Source organism: Pan troglodytes, chromosome 7, assembly GCF_028858775.2.
Source record: "Pan troglodytes isolate AG18354 chromosome 7, NHGRI_mPanTro3-v2.0_pri, whole genome shotgun sequence".
NCBI classification, from domain to species: domain Eukaryota; kingdom Metazoa; phylum Chordata; class Mammalia; order Primates; family Hominidae; genus Pan; species Pan troglodytes.
The window spans coordinates 153,598,935-153,626,871 of NC_072405.2; the positions used below are offsets into that span (position 1 = coordinate 153,598,935).

The 27,937-nt window shown below is 59.0% G+C and overlaps 2 protein-coding genes across 25 annotated transcripts in view; both read left to right on the plus strand.

The window, feature by feature from the left end:
- ZFP41 (ZFP41 zinc finger protein) lies at positions 1 to 19,452 on the plus strand. Of its 9 annotated transcripts, none has more exons than XR_010159711.1 (4): positions 1 to 1,099; positions 1,510 to 2,955; positions 3,095 to 4,743; positions 13,238 to 16,549. XR_010159711.1 is itself a non-coding variant. In XM_054657071.2 (2 exons), exon 2 carries the CDS (start codon positions 3,249 to 3,251, stop codon positions 3,843 to 3,845), a length of 597 nt encoding a protein of 198 aa, XP_054513046.1. In that variant the 5' UTR covers positions 275 to 543; positions 3,095 to 3,248; the 3' UTR covers positions 3,846 to 4,429. The 9 variants fall into 9 exon arrangements, 1 of the variants encoding a protein (XP_054513046.1); XR_010159709.1 differs by having other exon boundaries at positions 1,510 to 2,904; XR_010159713.1 differs by having other exon boundaries at positions 275 to 1,099; positions 1,510 to 1,794.
- The window catches only part of GLI4 (GLI family zinc finger 4), a 26,060-nt gene continuing 2,758 nt past the window's right edge, over positions 4,636 to 27,937 (plus strand). For 3 of the 16 annotated variants that reach the window (XM_063817446.1, XM_009456106.5, XM_063817449.1), the window contains exons 1-2: positions 21,320 to 21,941; positions 23,207 to 23,367. Coding sequence is in view for 6 of the 16 variants with exons in the window: in XM_009456106.5 (XP_009454381.1) it covers positions 23,244 to 23,367 (124 nt within the window). In the remaining 10 variants the exon portion in view is untranslated. The other 13 variants (XM_009456111.3, XM_009456103.3, XM_054657068.1 and 10 more) reach the window with 12 other exon arrangements.

A 27,937-nucleotide genomic window follows, 5' to 3' on the forward strand; every position in this document is an offset into this window, starting at 1 on the left:
CGGAGGCGGGGCCCGCTCGGGGAGGGACCTGATTTGGGGGGAGCCTTCGGGAGGGCGCCTGCCATAGACGACTGTAAAGTGGCGGGGTCAGCTCGGGGAGGACCCTGCGGGCGTGGCGGCAGTTATGGGTGAAGCCTGAGCGGGCGGGGCCTGATCGGGGCGGGGTCTTCGGGGGCGGAGTCGGCTGGGGGTGGAGCCGCTCGGGCCGAGCCCTCCACCGCCCACCATCACCGAGTCCGGCCCAGGCTCCTAGCGCGGCCGCCGGAAGGGGCGGGTCAGCGGGCGGGCATTTCCTGCGGGTGCCTAGGGCCGACGGGGACGCTGGCACTGGTGGGGAGCTGTTGGGGGGTCCCGCATCTAGGGCTCTCCTTTCCTGCCTCCGGCCCCCGCGAGGGGCGCGCGCCTCTCCCCGCCCTCCAGCAGTCCTGGTAGGGCCCGGGCGCGTCCGCGCTCTGCAGCGGGAGGTCCTCGTCGCCCCTCGTCTCCAGCCAGATACTCACTGGGCTCCTGCCTGCCGCCTCCGGCCCAGGACGCGCAGCGTCGGTATGGGCCCCGCCGCCTCCCCGCACCCCGGCGCTCCAGGGATGTGGCAAGACCCGGCTTTGAGCACCACCCGGGCGCCGGCCCCGAGGCCGACCTAGCTCCGCACGTGGGCCGCGGGGCTCTGCCGTTGAAAGGGGAGCCTCTAACTAGGAGCACGCACGGGACCCTGGCGGGCCCCTCCGCCTGGCTCAGATGCCTGGCATCTCAGGCCTTGGCACAGCTAGCAGGCCCCTGGCAGCCCGTGGACCCAGCAGGCTGTTTTAGTGCAGATTGCCCCTGAATCTCAAGCCCACTAATGTTCCAGTCTCTCCATGAGACCCAGATCCCTGAAAGTAGTGGAGGGAGGCGCCAGGGTGAGTGAGGTTTTCTAGGCAGCCCTTACCGCCCACGGATACCCAGAGCTTCATATTACAAGTGAAGGGTCCTCCGCCCAGAGAGGCGACGGAGCTACGCTGGAGTTGCACGACAGAACCAGAACCCCAGTCTTTAGGGGTGTGGCAAGCGTGGGTCGCGCTGTTTGTAACTAGCTAATCACTCCTGTCTACAGGCCTGTGAGGTGAGGCCAAGAAAATCGCTATGGTCCAATCCGTTTTTGTTTTTTGCGTGTGGGGTTTTTTGTTTTGGTTTGGTTTGGTTTTTTTGTTTGTTTTGAGACGGAGTCTTGTTCTGTCGCCAGGCAGGAGTGCACTGGCGCGACCTTTGCTCACTGCAACTTCTGTCTCCTGGGTTCAGGCAATTCCCCGCCCTCAGCCTCCTGAGTAGCTAGGACTACAGGCACGTGCCACCACGCCCAGCTAATTTTTTGTATTTTGGTAGGGACAGGGTTTCACCATGTTGGCCAGGATGGTCTCGATCTCCTGACCTCGTGATCCACCCGCCTCGGCCTCCCAAAGTGCTGGGATTACAGGCATGAGCCCCCGCGCCCGGCCAGTCCACTCTGCTTTTAACAAATATTTTATTTCTCAGGGTGGGCAGCGTGTAGAGAAGTGAGTCATTCCAGTCTCTGCCGGTTAGCACCTGCCAGCCTAAGTTGAGTCAACAGAGCCGTTATGGAGAATGTTCCCTGACCACAGTATGTGACTAGGATTTGGAGATAAAAAAGATATGATCCTCACCTTCAGGAGACCCTGTCGCATAAGGAGACTGCCATGTCAGTGACCAGCCACACGTGCAGTGACAAGTGTCTGGAAGAAGGAACAGTGCTGTACAGCACGGAGGACCCCCACACAGGCTCTGGACAGCAGGCGTCAGGTGCTGTACAGCACAGAGGACCCCCACACAGGCCTCGGGCAGCAGCCGTTAGGCTCAGTGGGTTCACAAACCACCCCCCCGCCCCGCCGTGGAGTGGAGTCTGCAGAGAGCCAGATAGGTTCCCACCGTGCCCTGGAGAGCTGCCGTTTCTCCAGCTCCGCCCTGCCCATGAGGCAAACAGCTGGTCGACTGGTCTTCTGTGCTGGTTCTTGGTTCTCACCTTTGTTTCCTACCAGAGCTGGACCCCGGCCTCAAACTCCAGCCAGCTTGGGCTGTGATCCTCTATCCTGGGCACCAGGGCTCCCCCGCCCACCCCAGCAGAGATGCTGCTTTATGCCTGCATCCTCCCTTAGCACACGTGGCCTTCATCTTCAGTTCTGGCGCCCACCTGATCTGCCTCCTCCCACACGCCACCTCTAGATAGAGCCCTAGAAAGTGATGTTGGCCTGAAACTGAGTCACATTCATCTAAACATTTTCCTGTAGAAAAGACCAGATCCTCCTTGTTAAGATAGGAAATCTGTAGTGCGTTTATGTGTTACCTGCACTCATGAGGGAGAGGAGGGAAGGCCACCAACCTCCTCTCAACAAAGAGAATTCAAAGTATTTATGTGTTGAGTTGTGTCACTTACGACATGCATATCAGCTCCACTTTCTACCTAGGGTCAACCCTGGCCTCAAACTCCAGCCTGGTTGACCAAGAACTAATACAAAGGGTACGGAATATTATTTCTTAGAATATGACTGGGCATGGTGGCTCCCACCTGTAGTCCCAGCTACTCAGGAAGCTGAGGTGGGAAGGATGTGACATGAGGGGGTCTGCTGGCTGCTGTGGTCCATGGCAGGGGGGCAGCCCTGGTTTCATGAACTCAGAACCCAGCCTCTGGGGGATGGAAGCACTCTCCACTGGGCACGTGTGGTCCCTGCAGCCTGTAGCTTCAAAGCACGGTGACTGGTTCCAAGCCCAGTATGGTGGAGAAGGAGACTAGGGCAGGAACCAGGGGGATTCGGGGGTGGAGGAGGGAAGCCGCAGGGCAGTTGGTGGGTACATCAGATCCTGTGGACACGGTGTGCAGACCCGGAACCCCGGCAGAGGAGCAAGGATTCCTTGGTGAGCAACTGATCCCTTCATCGAGACAAGGAAAGGCCGGGAGAGAGTCAGGTGGGGCTCCGGGGAGATCAGCAATTCCGTTTGAGACACTCTTGGGGGAACACATGGGAAGGGAGGGGCCGCACCTGAATCCCACATCCCCTGAAAGGCAAACCTTTAATCTGAGGTTCGTGTTCTTGCTTCTCCCCAGCACCAAGAGGATGGTGGCCCTCGGCCTCCTGGTGCAGAGCATCAGTCCCACGCTGGGAGTGTGGAGAGGTGCGTGGGAAGCAAGCCATTGAGGAAGTGGGGCCAACAGAGAGGTCAGCAGCCCCTTAGCCCTCACGCTTCCAAGGAACAGAACGATGGAGAAGCCTGCAGGCAGAAAAAAGAAGACGCCGACCCCGAGGGAGGAGGCAGACGTGCAGAAGAGCGCGCTCAGAGAGGAGAAGGTGTCCGGGGACAGAAAGCCACCTGAGAGGCCCACTGTGCCCAGGAAGCCCCGCACAGAGCCCTGCCTGAGTCCTGAAGACGAAGAGCACGTCTTTGATGCCTTCGACGCTTCATTTAAAGATGACTTTGAGGGGGTTCCCGTGTTCATTCCTTTTCAGAGGAAGAAACCCTATGAGTGCAGTGAGTGTGGGCGGATCTTTAAGCACAAGACAGACCACATTCGCCATCAGAGGGTCCACACTGGAGAGAAGCCCTTCAAGTGTGCGCAGTGCGGGAAGGCCTTCCGGCACAGCTCTGACGTCACCAAACACCAGAGGACTCACACGGGAGAGAAGCCCTTCAAATGCGGGGAGTGCGGGAAAGCCTTTAACTGCGGTTCCAATCTCCTGAAACATCAGAAGACGCACACCGGGGAGAAGCCCTACGAATGCACGGACTGTGGGAAAGCCTTTGCCTACAGCTCCTGTCTCATCCGCCATCAGAAACGCCACCCTCGGAAGAAGCCCTGAGCCGGGGCCATCTGCGGACTCGGGCCCTGCAGTGCGAGCCTCGCCGGACACCTGCTCCGTGGCTTCCTCGTGTTCAGCGTCTGATGGGGGCGCGGGGCCGTGTGCACTGTGTTCCGTGCTCTGGGGACCCCTGGAAAATCAGCCCAGTCAGATGTGGGAACGTGCCAGCGAGGGAGAGACCTTTCCACTGCAGAGAGTCTCTCTGATCAAGACACCGCAGTGATGGAGAAGCCACCAGAGGCTCCTTGCAGCCACAGAGCATTTTCCAAGTTCCCGATGGCGAACGGGGCTCAGCACCAGAGACCAGGGGGTATTCACTGCCATCCATTGGACGTGTTTGGGTCACCTCAGAGCACCCAGCAGGAGAGGCTCCTGGTGTGGTGGGCAGCCCAGCACTTCCCGCTGCCGCCTGCCTGTGATGTCCACTCTGCTTAAGCCTTTCATCTGCCGCTGAAGGCCCCAGTCTGGACTCTGCCCTCTGGGTCCCCGAGCTCTGCAGCGAGCCCTGGGACCACTCGTCCCTGCCCAGCCAGCTTCAGTGCCCAGGGCCGCTTGTCCCTGCCCGGCCTCTGTGCCCCAACTGTGCTTGGTCCTCTGGCTTCTCTCCTCCTGCTGGAGCGCCAGTCCCTGAGCTCAGACCCCCGTCCCCGGAACTGGGCCACACCACGTGCCCTCTTGGCCCAGGCTTCCTCCCAGAGAGGCGGCCTGACTTACCTGGACGGACTTGGGACAAAGGTTCCTCAGGACCTTGGACACCACCACCTGCTGAGCTTCCCGTCCCAGCCACGCGGTGGGGCCCCTGGGGTGCCCTCGGCAGCTTCAGTCCAGCCTGCATCTGCCCCTCGGCCTTCCGACGTGGGCAGTGGGCCCCAGCCCCACAGACCAGCCCAGCATTCAGGTTAGTCCTACTTCTTCATGCCTGTACCCAGTCCTGTCCCACCCCGTGGCAGGTCCACAGGCCTGTGCCACCCTTGTGTCCATCCAGGAGCAGTGTGGACGGGATCCTGTGCTCTCTAGGGACTGTGGTTTATAAGAGGGTAGCAAATGACTTTGTAAACCTGGAGGTAAGGTTTTTTACTGGGAAATGTTGGCGCCTATGTTTTCAGCTGTTTAGACGTGAAACACTAATCACGGCCCTAGTCTTTGGGGATTCTGTCTTGGAAGGAGGGTCCCGATTCGAGCTGGAGATGGCCTTGGCCTTGTCCATTGAGCAGTCTCAGAAACGGACTAGGGTGCACTGCCCGGATGATGGAGAGCAGTCCTGTCTGGGTAGAAACGTTTACTGGGTTAACACATTTTTCCTGCCGCCGTCTTTCTGAGGGCTGTAATATTCCTGCCTGTCTGTGTAGGCCCCATACCAGCTTGGCCACTGTGGGGTCACTTGGAAAGGGAGCCTCTCGGCAGGCCTCCCCTCCCACTGGGAGGATGCTTCAATCCCTCTGCACTCGGACGTGTTGGAAGCACATTCCACACGCAGAGTGTGTCTCTTCTCCCGGCTGCTCCCGCTGCTGGCCTGGCCAGAGGAGCCTGTTCCATGGCAGGGGGTCCTGAGTGCTGCCACTTGTAGTATCGTGGGGAGGCTGCTCGGCTCCTAGCCTCTCTCATGCCCACTGCCCGTGGGCTGCACTGACAGATGTGTCTCCTCACTTCCCCTTCCCCGCAGAAATAGAAATAGCCTAGAACTGGAAAATAAAACTCCCGTAAATCCCAGAACCACACTGTCACCCACACTAGCTTTGCCTCTGGCCTGGTTAACTTTCTATATAGCAGGTCCCAGAGCCCAGCCCGTCACCTGCTCACACTGGGTCCTGACCGGCAGGGCAGCATCTCCCAGATGGCTGTAGGGCTCTCTGAGGTCGGGTGACACTCAGTGCCTGGGCTGGCTGCGGACCCAGGCAGGCTGGTCCACCCGGAAGGCCCCACCCCGCCACGCCCCCATGGCATTGCTGGTGTGGCTGTGCTCGCCTGCGGGCCCTGCCTTTGTTTGGGTTGAGGCTGTGTTGGCCTTCATCAGACGTGTTGCCTGGGGGGGTTCTGCTCTCGGGACCGCACGCACTGGAGGGGCCTCCCCGGCGCAGGTGAGCAGGTGAACCACCAGAGGGGAGCCGTGGCGCCTGTGGCCTCCTGATGGTCCTGCCGCCTCAGTCGCTGCTGGAAGCACGGCCTTCGTGGCTTCTCAATGGCCCGTGGTCCCAATGGGGGTAGGTAGGTGGCAAGTCCCGTGGTGTCGTGTACCTGCCTCTGTGATGACTGTGTCTCACACTATTGGGCGTGTGCTGGGGAGGCCAGTCTTCCCGTGGGGCTCCCCGGGGCTGTGGTCAGCCCACTGCTGTCAGCATGGGGGTGAGGGGGTGAGGGAGCGAGGGGGCGGGCAGCCTCAGCCTCACCTAGATAGACTGTCCCTGGATGCCGCCGGCGGACCACGGCCAGTGTTGACCCCCACAGGGCAGGACATCCTGGTGGGCCCCCTGGCCCGGATCTCCTTATGCAGCCGTTCCCGGTATGTCCTGAGGCTGGACGGCCTCAGCCAGCTGTCACCAGGAGAGGAAGACTCGCACTCCCAGAAATGGACATATCAGGAGGTGAAATTGTTCAGAAGCAGGCATCAGAGCACATGTGATGTGTGATCCTGGATCGGAAGAGTTGCTTTGAAGGACTTTGCTGGGACGTTTGGCTGACCTGGAATGTAGACTCCAGGCACAGTCAACTGTAGGCACAGTCGGCACCAGTGCAACAGGGACGGGGCAGTCCTCACTGACGTCCTCCTACTGCAGATGCACACTGAGGCTCTTGGCCGCAGAGCGTGACGTCTGCAGTTCATGCCAACGGTGTGTGCACGTCACCAGAGAGTGACAGAGGAGACTGGCTAAATGTCAGTCATGGGGAATCTAGAGCACAAGTTGGCATACTTCTCCGATGAAGGGTCAGGCAGGAAATATTCTTGGCACTGCAGCCATACAGCCTGTGCCTTAGCACCCACAGGGGACCACAGAAGGTTGGGGACCACTGCTTTAAACAACTAGCTCTCCCGTGAAGAGCAGGTCCCCACCCTGCTGTGTAGGGCAACAGCAGATGTCAATGGCATATGAATGAACGAGCGTGGCTGTGCCAATAAAACTTTATTTACAAACGTAGGAGGTGGGCCGGATTTGCTTGCCGATCCTGTCCTAGGTGAAGGGTGCATTCGAGCTCCTGGTATAGTTTGGACGTCTGTCCCCTCCAGATCTTATGTGGAAATGTGATCCCCAGTGTGGGAAGGGGCCTGGCAGGAGGTATTCGGGTCACGGGGACAGATCCCTCGAGAATGGCTTGGTGCCCTCCTCACAGTAATGAGTGAGCTCTCACTCTTGAGGTTCACTGGAGAGCTTGTTGTTTAAAGCAGTGGTCCCCAACCTTCTTGGCACCTGGGACCAGTTTTTTCCATGGACAGGGAGTGGTGTGGATGGTTTGAGTATGAAACTGTCCCACCTCAGATCATCAGGCATTTGATTCTCATAAGGAGCGTGCAACCTAGATCCCTCGCATGCAGTTCACGGTGGGGTTCGTGGTCCAGTGAGAATCTAATGCCACCGCTGATCTGACAGGAGGCGGAGCTTAGGTGGTAATGCTCGCTCGCCTGCCACCCACCTCCTGCTGTGTGACCTACTTCTAACAGGCCATGGACCCGTCTTGAGGTCGGGGACTCCTGCATTAAAGAGCCTGGTGCCTCCTCCCGTCTCTTGCTCCCTCCCTGCAGCCTCACCAGAAGCCAAGCAGATACCTGTGCAGCCTGCAGAACCACCAGCCACGTAAACCTCGTTACAAAAACTTACCCAGCCTCGGGTGTTCCTTTATAGTAACACACAATGAACTAACACAACTCCCAGTCCTTGCACATGCTTTCTGTGTCTTAGTGTCCTTCAGAATTAGCTGTTGGCAGGGAAGAGCCGGCGTCAGGAGTCAGGAACTCGGACACAAGAAAGAAACCAGGGGGCGGGACAGGGAGCTGCTCAGAGCAGGCATCCTCTGCTGTCTGTCAGGATGTGCCACGGAGGGTGGCAAGTGTGGACACGGCTGTCTAGGATGGCCCAGGAGACGGGCACGCATTCCCTGGTGGTGTCTGCATTTGGTTTGATTTTACTTATGATAGTATGATCGTTGCTTTTCCCCGTTACTGACAATAGGGAGCGTTACTTTTTTTTTTTTTTTTTTTTTTTGAGACAGAGTCTCATTCTGTTGCCAGGCTGGAGTGCAGTGGCACGATCTCAGCTCACCACAACCTCCACCTCCCGCGGTCAAGCGATTCCCCTGCTTCAGCATCCCGAGTAGCTGGGATTTCAGGCACGCACCACCACGCCCAGCTAATTTTTGTATTTTTAGTAGAGACGGGGTTTCACCATGCTGGCCAGGAAGGAAGCATTACTTTTAATGCCTGCACAATGACCAGTTGAATCGAAAAGGCACAGGTGACTTATCCACTTCCCAGCATCGGTATGTGGGCTGTTTCCAACCTAGGTTATTATAAATAATGCCACAATAAATATCTTTTCCATATTTAGGGCCAATAGGACGGATTCCCAGGTGTGGATTGACATCTCACCAAATGCCAGCCCCAGGTCATGCCCACAGAGACGCCTGCAGCAGCGCACGGCTGGCAGGACCACCTCGGCCTCTCTAGCAGCAGGCAGGTGGGTTCCTGATCCTAAACTCACACTTGAATCCGACGTCTTTGATTTCTAGGATGGACGGAGGGGGTCAAGAGCATAGCTCTCAAGTCAGGGGCTGTGGACTTGACCCTCACTCTGGAACTCTGGGGCCTTTGCCTCAGTTTTCCCAGGTGTGAAATGGCGATGCTGACAATGCTTAACCCCACAGGGTTGCCGAGAACCAGAGCCGTAATACGTGACGTCGTAAGCACACTGCTGGATCCTACGAACCGTGTGACCGTGTCAGCTCGCCCCGCGTCTGGTGTTAGTGAGATCAGAGCTCGCCCCGCGTGCTGGTGTTAGTGAGATCAGGGCTCGCCCCGCGTGCTGGTGTTAGTGAGATCAGGGCTCGCCCTGCGTGCTGGAGTTAGTGAGATCAGGGCTCGCCCCGCGTGCTGGTGTTCTTGAGAACAGGGCTCGCCCCGCGTGCTGGTGTTAGTGAGATCAGGGCTCGCCCCGCGTGCTGGTGTTAGTGAGATCAGGGCTCGCCCCGCGTGCTGGAGTTAGTGAGATCGGGGCTCGCCCCGCGTGCTGGTGTTAGTGAGATCAGGGCTCGCCCCGCGTGCTGGTGTTCTTGAGAACAGGGCTCGCCCCGCGTGCTGGTGTTAGTGAGATCAGGGCTCGCCCTGCGTGCTGGTGTTAGTGAGATCAGGGCTCGCCCCGCGTGCTGGTGTTCTGGAGATCAGAGCTCGCCCCGCGTCTGGTGTTAATGAGATCAGGGCTCGCCCCGCGTGCTGGTGTTAGTGAGATCAGGGCTCGCCCCGCGTGCTGGTGTTCTTGAGATCAGGGCTCGCCCCGCGTGCTGGTGTTCTTGAGATCAGGGCTCGCCCCGCGTGCTGGTGTTAGTGAGATCAGGGCTCGCCCCGCGTGCTGCTGTTAGTGAGATCAGAGCTGGCCCTGCCTGCTGGCATTCTTGAGATCAGGGCTCGCCCCACGTGCTGGTGTTAGTGAGATCAGGGCTCGCCCCGCGTGCTGGTGTTAGTGAGATCAGGGCTCACCCCACGTGCTGGTGTTAGTGAGATCAGATATTGGTTCACACACGAAATGGGGGCCATGCAAACTGACTGCCTTGGATACTTCTCCAAGGAAAAGATGAGAGAGCTGGCTTCAACAAAATCGGCATGGAAAACAACAAAAGATACATTTTTGGGGCCAGATGTGGTGACTCACATCTGTAATCCCAGTGCTTTGGAAGGCCGAGGCAGGAGGATCACTTGAGGCCAGGAGTTCAAGACCTGCTTGGATGACAGAGCAAGACCCTGTCTCAAAAATAAAAGATACATTTTTTTAAATCCACTTGGAAATTTTTTTTAACGTTTATGGTTATGAGAAAAATTGCACAACCAAAACAAAACCAGTCTGCCATCTTTTTTGCCCCTATCATTTGGCACAGACAGACGAACTCCTGACGTCACAGCAGGACCAAGAACTGAAGCCGGAGGCACAGACAGATGAATTCCTGATGTCATAGCAAGACCAAGAGCTGAAGCCGGAGGCCGTCTAGGCTGACCTCTGCTTCGGTGTCTTGTTTAAAAGAAGCTCTTATTGCAGGAAGAGAAAACCTACATGACCCAGGTCAAAGATAAGACACTTAAAATTCAGTGATCATATGACTTAACAGAGCACCTGATGGCAGTGGGAGCCAAGGGCAGTGTCCAACCCTGCGTGCTTCTGTTGCTGTTAGGAGAGGAGCTGGAAGTCAGGAGGGAAGCACCCAGTGTAACAGTTAGAAGAAGAAAGGCCCAGGCCGGGCACGGTGGCTCACGCCTATAATCCCAGCACTTTGGGAGGCCAAGGCAGGCAGATCACCTGAGGACAGGAGTTCAAGACAAGTCATGGCTAACATGGTGAAACCCCATTTCTACTAAAAATACAGAAGAAAATTAGCTGGGTATGGTGGCGCATGCCTGTATTCCTAGCTACTTGGGAGGCTGAGGCAGGAGAATTGCTTGAACCCAGGAGGCGGAGGTTGCAGTGAGCCAAGATCGCGCCATTGCACTCCAGCTCGGGCAATAAAAGTGAAACTCTGTCTCAAAAAAATGAATACATAAATAAGTAAATAAAGCCACTTATTAATACAATTAATGGAAACAGACACCATTGAGAGGACAAAAGAGCTAAGAGTTGGTGCTTTGAAAGGACTATTAAAATTGACATCCTCTGGCAAAATGACTAAGAAAAAAGGAGCAAATCACCCATCAGGAATGAGAAAGGAAGACAGTTCAGCCACATCCGATGCTGAAAAGGTGAGAAAAGCCTGTGCTGACAAAGAGAACTCCACCAAAACGGTTCGACCATCAGGAGGAAAGTCACGTGGCAGCCCAGCTCGAGGAGACACGCACACAGAATCCATCGCCATGACAGAGATTGTGTGGATGATTCTCAGTCTTGCCAAAGAACACCAAGTCCAGGTGCTTTGCACGTGAGTTCAAGAAACAGCTCCAGTTTTACCCAGACTCGGAGACAGACAAGAAACACACCCTGTGTTATTTTCTGAAGTGAGTGTAATCTGGATATCAAAATTACAGTTCAGTGTCACTCATACACATATACATGAACAAAGGTACTAAGCACTTGCAGGCCAGGCACGGTGGCTCATTCCTGTCATCCCAGCACATTGGGAGACTGAGGTGGGAGGATCGATTGAGCTCAGGAGTTTGAGACCAGCCTGGGCAACAGAGTGAGATTTCATTTCTAATAAAAATTAAAAATTAGGTATGGTGGCGTGCGCCTGTGGTCCCGTATACTCGGGAGGCTGAGGCAGGAGGATCACTTGAGCCCAGGAGGTTGACACTTCAGTGAACTGGGATTGTATCACTGCATTCTGTTCTGCAGACGTGAGCAGAAGTGATGGACGCCTCTTCCAGGCCTGGCCTCCTGAAATCTTCCCTGTAATCATCCGCTGTCCTCCCTTCCTGTGACTGAGAGAGAAGGACTCAGAGATGGCAGAGCCACACACCAAGAGAAGGAGCCATGTCCTGGAGTCACCCTCGGGAGAGCCTCAAGACCCTGTCGTGGTGTGAGCAAGAAGGGGAGGCCTCCTGAGCCAGACGCTGACATGCGGAGGTTCTTCGTTATCCCAGCCACCGTTACTTACCCTGACCACTGTAGCAACAAATGACAAACGTTCAGAATATGTGCAGCATTCATAGGAACCAGGATTTTTAAAGACAAATATCTAAATAGAAAAATGGCCAAAACAGGAGTTCAAGACCAGCCTGAACAACGCAGCGAGACCCCATCTCTAGAAAAAAGAAAAATGGGCAAAAGTCACAGAAGAAAAAAACATCCATGGCTCGTAAATACCTGAAAACATGCTCAATCTCTTTAAAAATCAGAGAACACAAGTTAAAACAACAAAGAGATCCAATTCTGTGCCCCGCAGCGTGGTAAAGATGGCCAGGTCGGATTCGGATCCTTGCATGGGACGGGCGGGGGTCCTCATCTCCTGCTGCGGCACCAGGCAGCAGCACAGTCTGGAGAGCAGCCTGGCGTTTTCTGGCAAAGGCGAAGATGTGCGTTCCTGCTGACCCAGGAGCCGCCTGTTGACTTCCCCTTGAGAAACGTGTGTGCGCGCAGCCAGAGACACAACAACGTTCATGGCGTGCACTGTCAGGAGAGCCGGAAAGAACCCAAATGCCTGTCAGTAGCGAAGCGGGTAAATCATGGTCTGTCGGTCAAGGGAAGCTGTTGGCACAGTGGCCACGCAGCCAGAGACACAACAACGTTCATGGCGTGCACTGTCAGGAGAGCCGGAAAGAACCCAAATGCCTGTCGGTAGCGAAGCGGGTAAATCATGGTCTGTCGGTCAAGGGAAGCTGTTGGCACAGTGGCCACGCAGCCAGAGACACAACAACGTTCATGGCGTGCACTGTCAGGAGAGCCGGAAAGAACCCAAATGCCTGTCGGTAGCGAAGCGGGTAAATCATGGTCTGTCGGTCAAGGGAAGCTGTTGGCACAGTGGCCGCGCAGCCAGAGACACAACAACGTTCATGGCGTGCACTGTCAGGAGAGCCGGAAAGAACCCAAATGCCTGTCGGTAGCGAAGCGGGTAAATCGTGGTCTGTTGGTCAAGGGAAGCTGTTGGCACAGTGGCCGCGCAGCCAGCCAGGACCCACGTCAACACCTACGTGACAGACACACACTGAGCAGAGAATGTGAGGCACAGAAGACACACGGCGCGATTTTAACCACCGCAAAGTTCAAAACCAAGCAAAACCACACAGTGTGGCGTTTGGGGATACATGTGGTCCAACTGCAGAGAAAGGCAAAGGCCTGGTTCACACTCAGGAGAGAGGGGCCAGCACCGGGCACGGGCCCCTGGGTGGTATCTCGCGCTTAAACCAGATGGAGGGTGAGTGGGCATTTACTGTAGCGCAGTTAAAGGATCATGTCATGTACACTCAGCTTACACATCTGACACCCTCCCACCTTCCTTAACGTTTTTAGAAAACAGGGAGCACTTCCTCATGAACCTGGTGCCATCCAGCCCTGGGGTGCACGGGTTAACGCCCACTTCCATGCCCCCCACTGATCTTGAGGCCCCCCCACCCCCAACCCTGGCCTCCATTGCCCGCAGGTGCCTGTTTCCACTCAACCCAAATTTAAGCCATCTTCTTGCTTTCAGAGTGTGGTCTTTACCAACAGAGGAACCGGGTAATCACCGCACTTCTCATGTATTCAGAAGATATTTCTCGTCCTTTTCAGGCTGGTAGAGCAGATCACCCCCAAAGCAAGAAGTTCCAGATGAAATATGCATAAGAAGCAGCCTCAAAACTAACAAAAAAGATTCGCACATTCCTCAGTTAGAGGAGGAGCAGAGATGAAGAAAAGGAGAAGAAAAGCGCTGGAAAGAGAAGAAAAGGAACCTCCTTCTGTGCAGCAGGCTCCTGGCCCAGGGAGCGCGGTGTGCGGCAGAGTGCGTGCAGGGAAGCAGCCTCTGAAATAGTGCAGGGAGGCACCCTGTGAAATCGTGCAGGGAAGCACCCTGTGAAATCGTGCAGGGAAGCACCCTGTGAAATCGTGCAGGGAAGCAGCCTCTGAAATCGTGCAGGGAAGCAGCCTCTGAAATCGTGCAGGGAAGCACCCTGTGAAGTCGTGCAGGGAAGCACCCTGTGAAGTCGTGCAGGGAAGCACCCTGTGAAGTCGTGCAGGGAAGCAGCCTCTGAAGTCGTGCAGGGAAGCAGCCTCTGAAGTCGTGCAGGGAAGCAGCCTCTGAAGTCGTGCAGGGAAGCAGCCTCTGAAGTCGTGCAGGGAAGCAGCCTCTGAAGTCGTGCAGGGAAGCAGCCTCTGAAGTCGTGCAGGGAAGCAGCCTCTGAAGTCGTGCAGGGAAGCAGCCTCTGAAGTCGTGCAGGGAAGCAGCCTCTGAAGTCGTGCAGGGAAGCACCCTGTGAAGTCGTGCAGGGAAGCACCCTGTGAAGTCGTGCAGGGAAGCACCCTGTGAAGTCGTGCAGGGAAGCACCTTCTGAAGTCGTGCAGGGAAGCACCCTGTGAAGTCGTGCAGGGAAGCACCCTGTGAAGTCGTGCAGGGAAGCACCTTCTGAAGTCGTGCAGGGAAGCACCCTGTGAAGTCGTGCAGGGAAGCACCCTGTGAAGTCGTGCAGGGGAAGCACCCTGTGAAGTCGTGCAGGGGAAGCACCCTGTGAAGTCGTGCAGGGGAAGCACCCTGTGAAGTCGTGCAGGGAAGCACCCTGTGAAGTCGTGCAGGGGAGCACCCTGTGAAGTCGTGCAGGGAAGCACCTTCTGAAATCGTGCAGGGAAGCACCCTCTGAAATGCCTAGAAATAGCTGCCGGGCTTTCACTTGGTTCCCAAATTTCTTCAAAGGTCAAAACCATCACAGTGGGCAACTTAACACCCCAGTGTTCACTGTCCTCAGGCCACTGCAGAGCCATCCTAGTGGGGCAGTGGGCGCGGGGCGGGGGCTCCTGACTCCGGTGAGGTCACCCTGGAGGGGAGTCCCAGGAATCAGCCTGATGTTCAGAATGCCTTCCTGGCATCTCAGAAGTGTACTGGGGGAGACATGAGGACCTTTCAGCCAAGTGTCAGCGTTCTTATTGCAGGAGAACATTAAAGCCACAACCCAGAAACTTCTCAGGAGCATGGCGCACCCACACCAGCCCCGGGCTCCGCCTGGACAGCACCTCCTGGGCCACCCTGACCAGCAGACACCATCCTTCCAGCCTCTCTTGGCCACCCGGACCAGCGGGCACCACCCTCCCAGCTTCACGCGGCCACCCTGACCAGCAGGCACCATCCTTCCAGCCTTGCTCAGTCACCCTGACCCAGAGGGCTGCCCTGACCAGCGGGCACCATCCTCCCAGCCCCACTCAGCTGCCCTGACCAGCGGGCACCATCCTCCCAGCCTCACTCGGCCAGCCGAGCTCTGTAGGCCTCAGAGTGCAGAGAACCTCAAATGTTGTGACTTTGCTCTGCTGCAGGGACCTGCCATGAAGTGTCCCTTGTGCGAGCATTTTGAGAGCTATGCCGGCATCCGTCCCCGCAGGCCCCATCCCTGAGCCATTTCTCAGGAGAGCAGGAAGGGAGCAGGGAGAGGGGTGCTCCCAGCCAGCCCCGGAACCAGAGGTCTGGGGACGCAGCCGGCCAGCCCTCCTTGTCTGGGCCTCTGTTTCCTCTTCGACACAGGGAAGCAGGGAGGGGCCGATCAGCGACTTAGGCCTGTTGGCTGTGGTGGGGTCCACCTGCGTTTCTGGGGAGCCCACGGACCCTGGGGTGTACCTGGGTTTCATTCCCAGTGACCTCTCCTATTGGTCCCCATTTGGGGCGCTGAGATGTGATCGTTTCTTTCCTGAGAATAAGCTGACGTAAAAACATGCTGGGGAGGAAGATGGGCCCTGGGGGCAGCGAGCTGCGCCTCTGCACCGGGAGAAAGGCCGTGTCCCCAGAGCTGAGGCGGTGGTGGGCAGGGCTCCTGTGAAGCCGGGGCAGGGCAGGGTGTCTCTGAGGTCAGTGAGGAACAGCTGAGGTCCAGGGACGCGGGAAGGATGGGGTGAACTCCGGGATGGGGCCGGCAGGGAGCCTCATGCTTACAGACCCTGGTGTCGGCACTCTCCTGGTGTCCTCCGCAAACCTAGCCACGTGGTCAGGGAGCCCGGGCCTAGCAGACGGCCCCCACCTTGACAGAATCCCCAGGGTCGTGCGTGGCGGTGGGGGCGACTTCACAGCCGAGACCGGGCCTAACGCTGCTGTCCCGCAGTCACCCCTGCAGGCCGCTCAGGGCAGGGCTCTGGCCTGACGGGGGTTCCTGGACACGCCTCTGAGCCGGCAGCCCCTACCCACACCCCTGCATCTGCCACGCCTGTCTCCAGCAGCCCCTGCCCGCACCCGCACCCCTGCACCTTCCACGCCCGTCTCCGGCAGCCCCTGCCTGCACCCGCACCCCTCACGGCTGTTTCCGGCAGCCCCTGCCCGCACCCGCACCCCTGCACCTCCCACGCCCGTCTTGCCCTGGGGCCCAGGTGCAGGTCTGTGAGGAGGGCAGCCCCGTGCTCCCGTGGCCACCGCTCAGCCAAGTGGATTCAGCGAGGGTTTTCAGTGTTTGTGCCTGTGTCCCCGTGTGCCTGTTTCCTGGTGAGGCTGGACGCCTGGCATGTCTGAACACTCACATTCCCCAGGCATGCATGTGCAGCCGCCGCCGCCACCCATGTACTGTGGCGCTGACCCCTCCTGTAACAGCTGTGGTCTTGGCCTCTCGTGTTGGTGGCAGATGTCCCATTTCCCAGTTACTTTCTGTTGTCCAAAAGTTTAACTGTCCTGCCTGCCAAAGCTGCTGAGCATTACTCTGATAGACCATCAGTCCTTGGTAAGTGTCCTGTGCATCTGGGATAAGCATCCGTTTGTTTTCAGCTGCGCTTTCTGTGACTTGCTCTGCGTGTGTCCTCGGTCCACGTGGGCCGTTGCGCTGGTTCCCAGCCTGCCCGACACACTCACTGCGACGCCTCCCTTGCCTACTGCTTGCTGGCTTCTGTGTTCTCTGCAGTAAACATTGATTTCTGACTCGAGTGCTGTCTTCATTGAGCTCTCTGCACTCTGGGGATGCAGTCAGCGACCCCACGAAGGCTACCGGCTTCCTCCCAGGGAACAGTGCAGGTGCTGCTTCCCAGGACCACAGGACCCTGGCTGGTCGCTGCCTGTGATGGGTCTCCGCAAGACCACTCCCCATTAGCCAGACTCACAGGAGACTGACACATAAATGAGAAAGTTGTTCACTAACTCACAATGGGAGCAACCCTTTGCAGTGCGGAAATGCCCTCAGCCTTTCTGGCCCCGGATACCTGGGAAGCTAAGGGTTCATTAGGTGGCCTAGTGCCTGCACTCAGGATGCCCCAGAAGAGGCCCCGGGGGTCCTGAACGCCTTCTTCAGGCCCTGTCTTCAGCCCTTCTCCAGGCCCTCTGAGTTCCAAACAGCACTCACTTTTGTCTGGTCCTCTGTTCCCTGGCTCGCACCTCCTTCATCAGGGCAGTTGCTCTCAACCAGGGGTACTTCTGCCCCTGGGGCCCACTCGGCAATGTCCGGGACCGTGTTGGCGGTCACAGCTGGGTGGGGGCACCACCGGAATCTGGTGTGCAGAGGCGGGGGTCCTGCCCAGACGCCAGAGGTGCTGCAGGTGAGAGATACAGATTTAGACCCTGTGACGACAAAGAAAAGGACGGGAAAGGTGGCTCTCAAGGCCCCAGGGAACCGCCCAGAGACGCCTGCGGTTCCAGAAGCTGGAAACGCATGGAGCGGTGCAGGAACAAGCCTCTGCGGTGGCTGGAGATGTCGGGATGGAGACTGGTCATGCCTTCACACACTTAACCAGAACCCTCCCAGCTCTCCCTCCCCCGCAACCAAGCCAGCAAGGCGACACGGTGGCTGGCGCTGGCGAGAGGCAAGTGTGCTCGACTGCCTTTCTCCACTCTTGAGGACAACACCCAGAGTGGCCCCGTCTTTGCCCCACCAGCCCAGGCCTAAAGCTTCCTCATCATCTGCATCCCAGCCTGGGACTTAGGCGGACTTCTGCCAGCTGTGTCACGTGCAGGGGACTGCAGCCACTGACCCCCTCTCCCTTCTGTCCTGCTCTTCTCTACCCCACAGCCCCAGGCAGATCTTCAGTGCATGTCAGCTCTCCTCCCTCCCTCCCTCCCTGCAGACCCCTGTGCCCTGCAGTGCCCTGAGGATGACGTCTGAGCCCCCAGTGGAGGTGTCAAGGCTGTTCGGTCTGTCCCCGTCCCGTTCTGTCCTCCCCTTGCTCACCACACTCCCCTGCCTGGTCTTCCAAACTCGAACCCCAGGCAACTCCTTCAGGCATCAGACCTCTGCCCCTGCGCCCCTCCTGCCTCTCTGTGATGGGCTGGCCCTTCCCTTCTGCTGCCTCCTCTCCCTCCTTCCTGCTCCCACCCCTATCTCTCTCTGATGCTGCCCCTTAGAGAAGCCTTCTTGGACCTTAAGCCTGGCCACTCGTCTAAGCCCCTCATCTCCAGGTGTGGTCTAGGAAGTGCTCTCAGCCTCTCTACTCCAGTGGCTCGGGGGCTCTGACCAGCGCTCCTGCCAGGGAAGCTTTGAAGGTTCCCACAGGGACCCCTAGAGACAAGGGCACTGCCCGTCCAGATGGCACCCTCACCCCAACCCCAGCAGCACTGGCTGGAGCAGGCCATGCCTGTGTGGGTATCTGAACAGGCACTGGATTCCCTGATCTCAACAAAAGAAGCCCATGGAGGCCTTTTCTAATCCACAGTCCAAGAGGACAAATCAAGACAACAGGCTGGGGGATCTGGCTGTGGGCCGACTCCCACGTCTTAGGACCAGGGGCTCTGGGGCTGTTTGGGCTGGAACCCCTCCTCCCAGCATAACGAACACCAGCTCATTATTTACAGTGAATACCCAACAAAACCCTGCTCGAGGTGAGGATCGGGGACCTGCTGCTCCAACAGACCAGACTGGCTGCTGGCTCTGAGCTCATTAAATCAGCAACCTTTGCACTCCCTCCAAAGCCCTGCCCGTCACCTTCACCCCTTCCTGGTGGAGGAAGGGGATTCTTCCACTCTGATTACACCCGTTCCCATCTCCCTTCACTCCTGTGAGCTGGCCAGGTTGAGGATTTGTCCAAAGGGCCTGGGGAGTGAGACGCTCCACAGCTTCTCATGGGTCAGCTGACATGGACGGTAGCTTCGGTGACTCAGCTTCCCGTGATGCGCTGGATGCACAGGGGGCTGGTGACAACAGCCTCTGTGTGACAGAACAGCCTGTGCGTGTGACAGGACGTCAAGAACTACATACAAAGACACAGCTGCCCCCAAAAATGAGTCCGCACAGCCCGGTGCAATGCAGCTGCAGCCTGTCATCGAGTCAATTGCATTGTCGTCCGCCGCTCTCCTGATGTAGTTCTGTGTTTGTCCATTTTGCACTGCTATAAAGGAATACCTGAGACTGGGTAAGTTGGTGAGCGCCTGTAGTCCCAGCTACTCAGGAGGGTGAGGCAGGAGAATGGCATGAATCCGGGAGGCGGAGCTTGCAGTGAGCCGAGATCGCGCCACTGCACTCCAGCCTGGGCCACAGAGCGAGACTCCGTCTCAAAAAAAAAAGAAAAGAAAAGAAAAAAGAGGAGCTGGGCGCAGTGGCTCACACCTGTAATCCCAGCACTTTGGGAAGCTGAGGTGGGTGGATCACCTGAGGTCAGGAGTTCAAGACCAGCCTGGCCAACATGGCGAAACCCCGTCTCTACTAAAAATACAAAATTAGCTGGGCGTGGTGGCGCATGCCTGTGATCCCAGCTACTTGGGAGGCTGAGGCAGGAGAATCACTTAAACCTGGGAGGCAGAGATTGCAGTGAGCCGAGATCGCACCAATTGCACTCCAGCCTGGGCAACAAGAGCGGCAACTCCATCTCAAAAGTAAATAAAGAACAAAAGGGGTTTGCTTGGCTCACAGTTCAGATCAGCGTTCAGAGGGTGCTGCTGTCCCTGGTCATACTGTACAAGAAGAGGCTTCTGGGGAGGGCTCAGGAAGCTTTTACTCACAGCAGAAGGCATAGTGGGAGCCAGGGCATCCATCACTTGGTAAGAGCCAGAGCAAGAGAGGGGCGGAGGCGCCAGGCTCTTTTTAACAGCCAGCTCTCACTCATCACCAAGGAGAGGGCACCAAGCTACCCATGACCCAAATAACCTCCCACCAGGTCCCACCGCCACCATCAGGGGCCACATTTCCATGAGATGTGCAGGGGGCTCACTTCCAAACAGTATCAGATATAGTACTAGTTCTTTTTTTTTTTTTTTGAGACAGTCTCATTCTGTTGCCCAGGCTGGAGTGAAGGGGCGCGATCTCGGCGCACTGCAACCTCCGCCTCCCGGTTCAAGCGATTCTCCTGCCTCAGCCTCCCAAGTAGCTGGGATTACAGGTGCCCGCCACCATGTCCAGGTAGCTTTTTTATATTTTTAGTAGAGATGGGGTTTCTCCCTGTTGGTCAGGCTGGTCTCAAACTCCCCACCTCTGATGATCCGCCCACTTCAGTCTCCCAAAGTGCTGGGATTACAGGCATGAGCCACTGTGCCCGGCACTACTTATAACTTTTTAAGAAACTACCAAGCCAATTTCTAGAATGGCAGCACCACTTTGCCTTACCACTGGCGATGTCCCAAGCTGCTCCGCGACCTCAGTGATGCTTGGCACTTGTTAGCAGTTTTTACCTGAGCCACCTGGCAAGTGTGCAGTGGCACCCACCGCGATGCTGGCCGGCCCTTCCCTGACAGCCATCCCTTCCCGAGCCTATTGCCATCCCTGTGCCCTCTTCGGTCAAACGTCTGTTGCGGCTCTTGCCAATTTTCTAACTGGAATGTTTTTTTTTGGGGTAGAGTTTAGAGATTTTTACATATTATCAGCCTGGGGGCTCCTCCACCCACACAGCCCTGAGCGTCCACCCTGGCACCTGGCAGCTGTTGCCTGTCTGCAGGCCCCCCCGCCCTCCGCTCCGCGTGCCCCTCCAGCTCAGGGGTCCCCTCGCCTCGGCTCTCTGCACCCCTGCTCAAAACGGTCAAAGAACCCTCCCCGGCCGTTTATTTTTCCCAGAAAGTGACAATTTTCTCTTTTCAGGTCGTAAGCACAGAACTGAGGGAGAAACTGTGGCTGAACAAGAGGAAAATGAGGAAGGAGTCCATGAAGGGGCTTTGGGGAACCTGTAACATCCTCCTCAGGCTCCCGGGGACGCCCCTGGAAAGCAGGCAGAGTCGAGGGCGCTGGGGCCCCCGCGAGGGGAGCGGGAGGTCGCGCGTCTCGCAGCGGTTCCCGGCCGCCGGTGACCATCGCTGCGGACACATCCCGAGGAGGGAACCCAAGAGGGCGGCGGGGTGGACTCGCGAGCTGAACGTGGAAGCAACTCCAGCCGAGGACCCCCGGAGGCCTGGAGTGCACGGAGGGGCCGCGGGCAGCGTGGGGACGGCGCCGTCATCTCCCGAAGCCCGGCCCCGCGCTGGCTCCCCGGGCGGTGCAGGGCCGGCGTCGGGAAGGAGGCTCCGAGGCGCCGGCTTCTGCGCCCCACGCAGCGCCGCTCCCCGCGCCCGGGCGCTTTGCAGGCGCGGGCGGGATCCGGGCCAGCGTGTACGCGAAAGCCACGCGCGGGCGCAGCCCACGAGGGGAGGGGAGGGGAAAGGCCTCCTCTTCGCTCCCGGCCCCGCCCCCACGCGGCCACCGAGGCGTGCGGTCCTCCCGGGGCCCAGAGCGTCCCGGAAGTGCGCGCCGGCCGGGCGGAGTGGGGCGGGGCCGGGCACTTCCGTCCGGCGCGCGGCGGCCTCCTCCCGCTCGGAAGGTGAGTGGGCGCGGGCGGCGGCGGCGGCTCCGGGTGCCTGGGACCAGCCGAGTCCGAGCTCGTGCGCCGTACTCCGCGGTGCAGCCCTGCCCAGCCGGGCCGTGCGGCCCTTGCAGCCGCCGCTCGCCGTGACCTTGGCCTTGGGCCAAGCCCGGGGAGCGGGGTGGGCTCCTGGGGGTCGTGGGGCAGCAGCGGACCGCCCCGCCCAGCGGCCCTGGCGATAGCGGTGTCCGTTCGCAGGGCGCCTTTCCCAGGCACCCAGTGACGGCAGCTGTCGTCATCGCCACTCTGCAGATGGGAAACTGAGGCCCGGAGGTCCCGCCGCTCCGGAGCGAGGAGCCGCCGGACCCCAGCGCCGCACCGCCGGGCGGACGCGCTCTGTGCCGAGCTCCCGGCGATTGGGTCTGCTCCCACGGGGCTGGGAACAGAGGGGCAGAGGATGCTTCCCCCGAGCCGCTGGCAGGAGTGCCCCTCCCCCTTCAGTCTGGAGCTCAGAGTTTGTGCGTCCCTGGGGGTGAAGGGGCGTCCACGCTGTGATGGCCGCCTCTGCTCAGTCCTGGGGGCCAAGCCAGGGTCGGGGTGATCGAGCAGGCCCTTTTACCAGGTGTCCCCAGTAAGTTAACTAAGTAACTTGACATGTGACTTCAGGGTGGAGGACCTGCACCCAGTGGCCACCTACCTGGTGACCTGACCCTTCCCATCATTAGGGGATGGAGGCTGGCCCAGAAGCTGGGCACTGGGGTGGCGGCCGTGTGGGAGCTGCCTCTCCCACTTCCTCGAAGCAGGCACTGTCTGCTGTTCTTAGATCTGAGTATCCGTTTTTTGTCCTCTTTTCCCGTTCCTTTCTTCACTCCCTGCCCCAGATTAGGAGTTCCTACTCTATCACAGTATGAAAGAAAAGTCACTTTTCACATTGGACTCAAGCCGTTTTTGCAAAGTAAACTAAGAAGTGTCTTGGAGCCCTGAGTGAGTGCTCCTCCCAGTGCTGCTGCAGGGCTGGACTAGGGGATTCCAGCCTGCAGTCTCTGAGGGCTCTGTAAGGTCTGAGGAAGAGAGTTGCCCTCTGGAAACGTCTCTTCTCTGCTGTTCGGGAAAAACCTTATTAAGATTTCCTCCAAAACACTCATGCGCAGCAGGCATGGTTCGGTTTTCAGCCCTCCCACAGGGCCAGCAGCTGAGGTTTTTCTGAAAGACTCTCTATGCCTTTCTCTGGGGGAGGGGTGATGCCACGGGCTGGAAGGAGATGCCAGAGCCTCTGCTGGGACAGGAGCTTCGCTTCAGCCCCCACAGGCGTCTGCTGTGCCGCCCAGGCCGTGGCTGCTTCCTAAGCACGCCTTCCAAGGCGTTACTCCTTTGCTGCTGCTGCTGCTGTTGTTGTTGTTGTTTGAGTCTTGCCGTGTCTCCCAGGCTGGAGTGCAAGGGCGCCATCTCGGCTCACTGCAACCTCCACCTCCTGAGTTCAAGCTGTTCTCCTGCCTCAGCTTCCCAAGTAGCTGGGATTACAGGTGCCCGCCACTGCGCCCAGCTAATTTTTATATTTTTAGTAGAGATGGGGTTTCACCATATTAGCCAGGCTGGTCTCAAACTCCTGACCTCATGATCTACCAGCCTCGGCCTCACAAAGTGCTGGGATTACAGGCAAGAGCCACCGCACCCAGCCACTCAAAGTGTTATTCCTTACTGAATAAATGTGCCAGGTCCCCCAACTGCCTCACCCCAGGCCTATGTGTCTCTGTGGGTTCATCCTCCATCCTTGCTCCTCCTGGAGTGGATAAACTTCCATCTCCCCTTGGAGAGCTGGCATGTTGCCTCCTCCTGCACCATCCCCCCCACATTCCTCCCAATCCCCTCATCTGCCATGGTTTTCATTTTCCCCAGGTCCCAGGTGTGACACCTTCAGCAGGTCTCAGGGAAGATGGCAGCCCTAGGGGACATTCAGGAGTCCCCTTCTGTCCCGTCCCCTGTCAGTTTCTCATCACCGGGGACACCTGGAACCCAGCACCACGAGCCTCAGCTTCACCTCCATGGGCATCAACATGGTACTCACCCAGCCCGCTGTGCGCCCTCCACCCTGCATCCCCTGCCCTCACGTCCCCTGCCCTGTCTCCTCCTGACCTGCCACCCTGGCTGACTTGAGAGGCGCCTCCAGACACCTGTATGCAGCTCCTTCAGCAGCTGGGGTTCCCACACCCTCAGGCCAGGGGCTGGGCGCGGGTTGGGTTGGGGCAGCGGTGGTTGAGGCTGGGGCCAAGCCTGAGCTCTCGCTCCCTAGGGACAGCTCCCCGCATTGTTTCTTTCCTGAGTTGAGGTATAGGAGGGAAAGTGGCCTCAAAATCTGGATCCAGCGTGACCAGGAGCAAGGCATCGCCCCTCTGAGTGTGTGTTGTCATTCAGGAAGTGGAGCAGCCAGAGTCCTTGCCAAGCTGGTTTGGGTGTGATTCCCCGGGACTCGCAGGGACAGAGCGCCAGCCTCACTCCACCCCTGATGTTGTGGCCTCATGGTCACATGGCAGGCTCTGGGAGTTGAGGTGTGGGGGAGTCCCAGCCCCATAGTGCCCCTGGCTCTACTCCCTCTCAGAGGTCAGGGATCCTGAGGCTACATCTCTGCTGGGTGTTCCACAGGAGGCCTGGCCTCGGCCCTCGTGGCCCAACCCAGCACATGAGCTGCTGACAGCAGGGGCAAGGCCCCATATAGGTCAAGCCTGGAGAGCCCGTGCCTGGCCCAGGAATGGGGGCAACCTGGCACAGGGTTCTCCCTCTTGGGGAGTCAGAGTCCTGGTGGCTGAAGGGACCACTGAGGCTTGTGGAGAGCAGCTGCGCTGCATGGGGCCCTCAGGTGGGCACTCAGATGGGGACAGAGAGTCCGGGGGGCTCCCCCAAGGAGCCAGGACCAGGGTGAGTTAGAGGAGCAGGGAGCCAGGCGGCTTGGCATCCACTCCCCTGCAGCCCTGCCGTCTCCGCTGCTGTGTCCCGAGCAACTCCCCAGGGACTGCGAGGAGGCTGGGAAGGGGCGCCCGTGGGCTGCCTGGGCTGCCTGTCCTGGTGGGCCTGGCCAGGGGCTACCTGGAAGGATCCCAAGCTCCTGCAGCACACACTGTGGCTGGGCCTCCAGCCCATGCCTCTGAGGGCCGTGCTCCTCACCCCTTAGTCAGAATCTCAGGGCCCACCCTTGCCCTCTCATGTCATCTGTACAATGGCTGAGAGGAGTTCTCCTGTCCCGTTACCAGTGGGGACACAGAAGCCCAGAGACAAGGCCAGGAGGTCAGCAGACTCAGGGCACGCCCTGGCACCCCCCCAGGCCTGGTGAGGTGTGACTTCTCTAGAGGGACAGTTTCTGAGGGAGGGCACAGCCCAGCAGATCATCTTGGCACAGCACAGGACACACACTGAGGTGGCTGCAGGCCGGTTTCTGCAGGATAAGAAACTGATGCCCAGGTGGAGGGTGGGCTGGGGAGCATGGAGGGGCCTGGGGCCAGGCCCCCTGAGCCTGCAGGGTTGCGCTACCCCCAGCCCTGTCTCCACCAGCTGTGGGCAGCCAGGCCCAGAAAGCCAGGCATGAGTCCCCAGCCCCACAGGCCTGGAAGCCTCCTGGGCACTGGAGCCATGTCCGAGTGCCCTGAAACCCCCAGGGGTTTTGCCCCGTGGGAGGGAGTGGGGGCTGTACCAGCAGCTTCTGCCGTCTCCTTGCTGTGCTAGAAACAACATCCAGGGAGGACAGATGAGCTGGGCCCTGAGAACAGCAGGTGTGGCTGCTTCCCCCAAGCAAGAGACTGTGGCAGGAGGAGATTGTGGCTGAGGCACAGCGGGGCCTGGGAAGGCTGTCAGGTAGCCAGAGCCAGATAAGGGGGTGGCCTTCATCCGCTCTTCATGCTGATAGGCCTGGTGTAGAGAGAACGGGGCCAGGCCGCAGCAATGGGCGGCTACTGTTCCAGCTTCCTCTGCTCCTTGGGAATGCCCCGGGGCCACAGATTCCTAAGCAGGGGAGACCTCGCTGTTTCTGGAACTTGCCCAGGGCCATCCTGCCAATTAGGGATCAAGACAGGACTTGGAGCTGCAGCCTCCCAACTCCCAGAAAGAAGTTTGCAGTGGGCCAGACCGAGGTTCCTGGGGCCCACCCCAGGCACATGTGGTCACCTCAGGAGCCTCTGGTGGGTGCGTTGCTGGGCACCAGGCTGTGAGGTATCAGGGAGCAGAGGAGGTCCCAAGTAGGAGCCGTTTATCAGTGGGGAGGGTCGTGAGGGGCATGGGGAGTGGCCGGGTAAGGTTCTCTGCGGTGGTCCCTGCAGACATGAAGCTGGGGTCCCACAGCAAAGGACTTGGGGCCGTGGCCTAGCCCAAGCCTTGCAGAGCAGGGAGACCAGGCGGTGGGAACAGGCCACAGTTCCTCATCTCCCAGGACCTCTGTGGTCCCCACGGAGACGCAGATCAGGAGCTGGGCTGGGCTTGGGGGACTCAGGGCCCCCACACAGCTTCTCAGGGATTGTGTTGTGCCCCAAGGCCACGCCCACCAGAGCCAGCACTGCCTGGGCCGGTTCTGGAAGGTTTACCCAGGGGTCCTGCGAGTGGAGGGGCAGTCTGGGCAGGAGGAAGTGAGGGAGGGGAGGCCTGGGACCCTTGGGGGCTTGCAGCCCTGTGGGGGTTACTGAGTGCCCAGGCTGTTAGGGAGGACCCCATGGGCAGGGCAGGGCCACCCCGCGACAGGCACAGCATCTTTGCACATGGAGCGCCTGGCCTTGGCACCTGAGATCTGGACTCTAGGTTCCCACAGGCCACCCCCCAGCGCCTAGCTTGCTCCCCTAAGTCACCCTGGTCCGGGCCCGGGCACACAGCACTTGCTGCGCCATTTAATACACAAAGGCCCTTCCAGCCAGGAAAGCACCCACCTCCCGCCTGTCCCCAGCCGTGCACAGCCACCTCGCCTCCACCTGGAAGGCCAGCCCCAGCAGGTGGGCAGCCCTGGTGTTTCTCCAGTTTGGGCCACACTGTCCCTGTGTCACAGCACAGTGGGAGGGCACTGGCCAAGTGAGGGGTGGTGAAACTGAGGCAGGGGTACTTCTGCACAGAGCCAGCAGGGTGGGGAGCAGGGTCTGGGTGTGCACCCTGTGGAGACCTGGCACAGCCTGGGCACAGCCAGCAGGTGGCAGGTGACTGAGCTCTGCAGAAATGGCCCGAATGTGGGCAGGTGTCAGGATCCAGGGTTAGGCAGTGGAATGACAGTGACCCATGCGGCCCACACCTGACCCTAGGCCACCCCCATCCTCCCCTAGAGAAGGTCCTAGGAAGTGCTTTGCTGCCTGCACAGGGCAGTTCCCAGGGAGCTGGGGGCCATCCTGAGTCGGCTTGTTCCGCAGCAGGGTGGAGACGGTGCACACCACCTGGCGTTGCTTGACTCTGAGGGTGTCTCCGGGCACCCCTACAGCTGGCAGCGGCTTTGGCGTGCTTCCTATCTTGGTAATGTCACTGGCCCTCTTAAAGTGACAGCCCAGGGAACATCCTGCCTGTCAGTGCCAGGGCATGGCCCCAGGAACAAAGCTGGAATCGGGGTCACTTTCTTTCTCAAAGTGCTGCCAGGTCCCCTCCAGTGGTGTCCCAGCGCAGGGCAAAGGTGGCAAGGCTGTCTCAGGTGATGTCCTCACCGCCCCCTCTGTAGGAGCACGGCGCTGGAGCCTGCCCTGCATTTGGCCATCTGTGGAACAAGCCAGCTCCCCTGGCTGCCAGGGGATGGTGACATGGTGCCCCCAGGCCTGTCTCCACAATGGGGAGGGTATCCGAAAGACCCAAAGATGGATTGGGACCCCCCACATCCTGCTTTGGGGCAGCCGAGCAGTTCTGGACCCTCGGCTCTCGAGGAAGGGACATCGCACAGCCGCCCCCACCTGCTGAACTTCCCAGCCCTTCATGTCGGGCCTCCCCTCACTCCTCAGCCTGGATTCGGAAGGTCTCCCAGGGGCCGACCTGAGGGCGGGAGGGCGTGTCGGGTGAGTGAGTGGCTGGCTGGACTGGGGAGGTCCACCCTCCATGGTGGGGCAAGCTGATCACCCCACCGCAGCTGGGGCAGGCCTGCCTGAGGCTGGAAAGCCCCATGAAAAGCTCACAGCCAGGCACTGTTATGAACAGGGTGTCACAGCCAGGCACTGTGTTATGAACAGGGCGTGGACAGGAGCCTCTGCCCACCCCAGCCCTGCGTCTTTCTGTGCCCATCTCTGCATTGTCATTGCTGGGGACACCCAGATTCGGCCTCACGGGGCTAAGAGACACACCCGTCCTTGAGTACAGCCCCCAGCCACCCTCTCTGCTGTGGGCAGAGGGCAGGTGAGGCACCAGGGTGGCACAGCACTGAGGAGACAGGTGAGATCCCCAAAGGGGCCTGGTGCCCCTGCTGGCATGAGGAGAGCTGACCACTGGCTTCGGGCAGCGGAGCCCACGCCCCTCCCTTTTGAGTCTGTGCTCCTTGAGCATTAAGGCCATCCCCCCACCCTGCCCCCACCAAGTCTTGGATGGGAGGGGGGTCTTGGTCCTGGGTGCCCAAGCCTGGTGTGCCCAGGGGTGAGGGGCTCATAGATGGGCCCAGCCCATTCCTCAGGCTCTGCCTGAGGAAGCCAGGGGCCA

Coding starts and splice junctions, on each gene's coding strand:
- ZFP41 (XM_054657071.2), top strand. CDS start 3,249: ATGGAGAAGCCTGCAGGCAGAAAAAAGAAGACGCCGACCCCGAGGGAG.